General features: G+C 41.8%; 1 protein-coding gene across 1 annotated transcript in view; it reads left to right on the forward strand.

Annotated features, from left to right (window-relative positions):
* GGPS1 (geranylgeranyl diphosphate synthase 1) overlaps nucleotides 1–4,046 on the forward strand; it is a 24,817-nt gene that overhangs the window by 5,167 nt on the left and 15,604 nt on the right. The window contains exon 2 of the mRNA XM_003797441.2: nucleotides 2,652–2,744. Coding sequence (XP_003797489.1) covers nucleotides 2,675–2,744 — 70 coding nt within the window. The 5' untranslated portion in view covers nucleotides 2,652–2,674. The remainder of the gene's footprint in view (nucleotides 1–2,651; nucleotides 2,745–4,046) is intronic.

Raw genomic sequence — 4,046 nt, forward strand, 5'->3', positions numbered from 1 at the left:
TTTATTCCTAGAAAGTGGCCAGCTGGGCACAGTGGCTTATGCCTATAATTCCAGCGCTTTGGAAGACCCGGCATACTCGAGCCCAGGATTTTGAGACTAGCCTGAGCAACACATCAAGATCTTATGTTTACAAAAAATAGAAAGTGGGTTGTGATGGTGCACATCAGCAGCTGCAGCTTCTTGGGAGGCTGAGGCAGCAGGATCCAGCAGTTTGAGGATTTAGTGAGCTGTAATGACACCACTGCCTTCAGTGGTGTCTCAAAAAGATAAAAAAATGTGACCCTCACTCAGGCAGATACATTCTTTAGCTTTGTTTTCTTCTAGCATGCTGAGAGAGAACTTTCTAAGGTAACTTCCAGGTAAAAAATTTAATAGGGCACAACTCTTTGAACAATACTAATCATGAACTGCCTTTAGATACCATATTATTTTACCCTTGGGTTGTTGTATCTATAGTGAAGGCACAAAATTGGTTAGGATAAGACTCATGATCCTAGAGCAAGTCATAATCTCAAGAAGCATAAGAAAGAGAACTAAAGAACTGGGTGCAGTGACTCACGCCTGTAATAACCAGCAACTTGGGAAGCTCAGGTGGGATGATTGCTTGAAGCCAGAAGTCAGAGACAATATAGGGAGACTCCTTCTCTAAAAAAATGGAAAAGAGGGTGCCTGTGGCTCAGTGCACATGTTCTGCGGCTCCTGGGTTTGAACCCGGCCTGGACAAGCTAAACAAACAAACAAAATAAGCCAGGCACTGTGGTGGGCGCCTATAGTCCCAGCTGCTAGGGAGGCTGAGGCAACAGAATCGCTTGAGCCCAGGAGTTTGAGGTTGCTGTGAGCTGACGCCACGGCACTCTACCCAGAATGACAAAGTGAGACTCTGTCTTAATTAAAAAAAAAAAAAAATTAAAATTAAAAAATGGAAAAAAATAGTCAAGTGTGGTAGCACATGCTGGTAGTTCCACCTGCTCTGGAGGCTGAGGTGGGAGGATTCTGTGAGCCCAAGAGTTCAAGACTGCAGTGAGCTATGGTTGTGCAACCACAACCTGGGTAACAGAGCGAGATCCTATCTCACACACACACACACACACACAAAGGACAAAAGTTGTAAACGTAAAATGTGCCAAAAATGCAGGAGCAATTCCATAAAGAAGAGTCCTAGTATGAGAACAAATAAAATAAAAACAAATTTACAAAGAGACAGTAGAGATTCGGCAGTAAAGGAAGACCCTAGTATTGCCACAACTGATACTCTAGGAAATAATCAAATAAATGCAAAATTCAGAATAATAAGGTATTACAGAGAAATATTTTTAATAAAATACTGTAATTGCATTCAAGTTAATTCATGTCTTAAGTCAGAATCTCTGAAATAAGCCAGGTGCGGTGGCTCATGCCTGTAATCATAGCACTCTGGGAGGCCGAGGCAGGTGGCTTGCTTGAGTTCACGAGTTTGAGACCAGCCTAAGCAAGAGCAAGACCCCCATCTCTACTAAAAATAGAAAAGAAAAAATCTCTGAAATAGATTAATTGTAAAGAAAATACCAAGAAGGGTGAATCCCTTTAAATCTTAAATATATAAAACATACTCATCTTAATGCTCATAGAAAAAAGAATATATTTACTAATTTAAATCGTAAAATATAAAAGTATCTTTTTAATTCTCTGCATTTGTTTTGACATTTGTTTTTTATTAACAAATTAAGCCTCTTATGGTTGGTAAAAGTAGTGCTCCATGGAACGTGGACATACTTATAGTCCCATTTACCTGGAAGGTTGAGGCAGAAGGATCACTTGAGCTTAGGAGTTCAAGGATACAGTGAGCTATGATCCCACGACTGCGCTTTAGCCTGGGTGACAGAGTAAGTCCCATTTCTCTTAAAAAAGGAGTGGCTTAATATAAGTTATGTAACTAAGAAGACGACTTAAAAACCAAGTGACTGGCTCGGCACCTGTGGCTCAAGCGGCTAAGGCCCCAGCCACATACACCTAACCTGGCGGGTTTGAATCCCCAGCCCGGGCCCGCCAAACAACAATGATGGCTGCAATCAAAAAATGGCCAGGCGTTGTGGCGGGCGCCTGTAGTCCCAGCTACTTGGGAGGCTGAGGCAGGAGACTCGCTTGAGCCCAAGAGTTTGAAGTTGCTGTGAGCTGTGATGGTACAACACTCTACTGAGGGCAACAAAACACGACTGTCTAGAAAAGATAAAGAAAAAATGAGATATAATTTAATTATCACCCATTTAAGTTGTACAGTTCAGTGGTTCTTAGTATCTTTACAAGGTTGTGCAAACATTGCCACAATTTAATAACATTTTGATCTATCAGAAGGAAACCCTGTACTCAATAACAGTCACCCCCCCCCCTTCCTCCATGCTGGCAACCACTAATCTACTTTCTGTCTCTACAGATTGGCCTATTCTGAACATTTCATATAAATGGAATAATACAATATGGGATCTTTCGTGACTGGCTTCTTTCACTCAGCATACACAGTAATGTGTTCAGCCTTCACACCTGTAGAATTTTCTTTTTAAACCAGAATATAAGTCTGCCTTTTCAAATACACCATGAGGTACAAATTCTTCTGCAGTTTGACACTCAAAGATAATTAAGTTCTTAAGGTACTTTTTGTTTCTTCTTTTTGACAGATCAACTTTGAAATTTGAAAACAATGGAGAAGACTCAAGAAACAGTCCAAAGAATTCTTCTAGAACCCTATAAATACTTACTTCAGTTACCAGGTAACAGTCCAATTACAGTTTTCTAGTTTTCATATCGTAGTGGTCATTCAAATGTTAGCAAGTAGGAGAGACACTGTGAAAGTTTTGAGATACACAAAAATCAAGACATGTGAAATCATTTTGATTACTGCATTTTTCTCAAAATGTTGGCCACAACATTCTATGCATTTTGCATTCTTGTAAACCCATTTGTTTGTTTGTTTGTTTGTTTGTTTGGAGACAGAGTCTCACTTTGTCACCCTTGGTAGAGTGCTCTGGCATCATAGTTCACAGCAACCTCTTGGGCTCACATAGTTCTCTTGCCTCAGCCTCCCAAGTAGCTGGGGCTTGGGCTACTATTGGTACCCACCACAATGCCCAGCCATTTTTAGAGATGAGGTCTCACTCTGACTCAGGCTGGTCTCAAACCTGTGAGCTCAGGCATTCCACCCCCCTTGGACTCCCAAGTGCTAGGATTACAGGTGTGAGCCACCGCGCCCAACTCCTTTCCACAAATTTTCTTCATTTGCTGTAAGCTCACTTTTATAAGTTTAAACAGCTTCTTCAGGGCCAGAGAACCTTCTGCACGTGTGATTTTTTTATTCTAGGCACCAGGAAATAATCATGTCAGGACTGTATGGTGGATGAGTCATAAGTTTAACTTCTATGCACTCCAGGAACTGAATGGTGATGTTGGCTGTGTGAGTGGACACGTTGTCAATTATACAAGATTGTCCCCCTCAGTCTTGTCCTTGGCTGCTATTCTTGAAACTTCCTGAAAACTTTTGGTAGGCATGCCACTGTGTACCATTGAGCAGTCACTGTCCTTTGTTCCTCCAGAAGAACATTTGCAGCATGACTACTTTTGGAAAAGAAAGTTGCCACCTGGCCACTTTCCCAGCGCTCTGGGAGGCCAAGGTGGGTAAATTGCTTGAGCTCACGAGTTTGAGACCAGTCTGAGCAAGAGTGAAACTCCATCTGCACTAAAAATAGAAAAACTGGCCAGGCATTATGGCAGGTGCCAGCTACTGGGGAGGCTGAGATGAGGATTGCTTGTACCTAAGAATTTGAGGTTGCTGTGAGCTGTGACACCATGGTATTCTACCCAGGACAACAGAGTGAGACTCTTGTCTCAAAAAAAATAAAAATTTTTATAGAGTTAAAAAGCAAGCCAGGTGTGGTAACAGGTCACTGTAGTTCCAGCTATTCAGGAGGCTCAATCAAGAGGATCTCTTGAGCCTAGGAATTTGAGGTTGCTATGAGGTAGTCTGACACCGGGGCACTCTACCCAGGGTGACAGTGAGACTTTGTCTCAAAAAAAAA

Source organism: Otolemur garnettii, unplaced genomic scaffold (genome assembly GCF_000181295.1).
Source record: "Otolemur garnettii isolate 467f Iridium unplaced genomic scaffold, OtoGar3 scaffold00116, whole genome shotgun sequence".
NCBI lineage: Eukaryota > Metazoa > Chordata > Mammalia > Primates > Galagidae > Otolemur > Otolemur garnettii.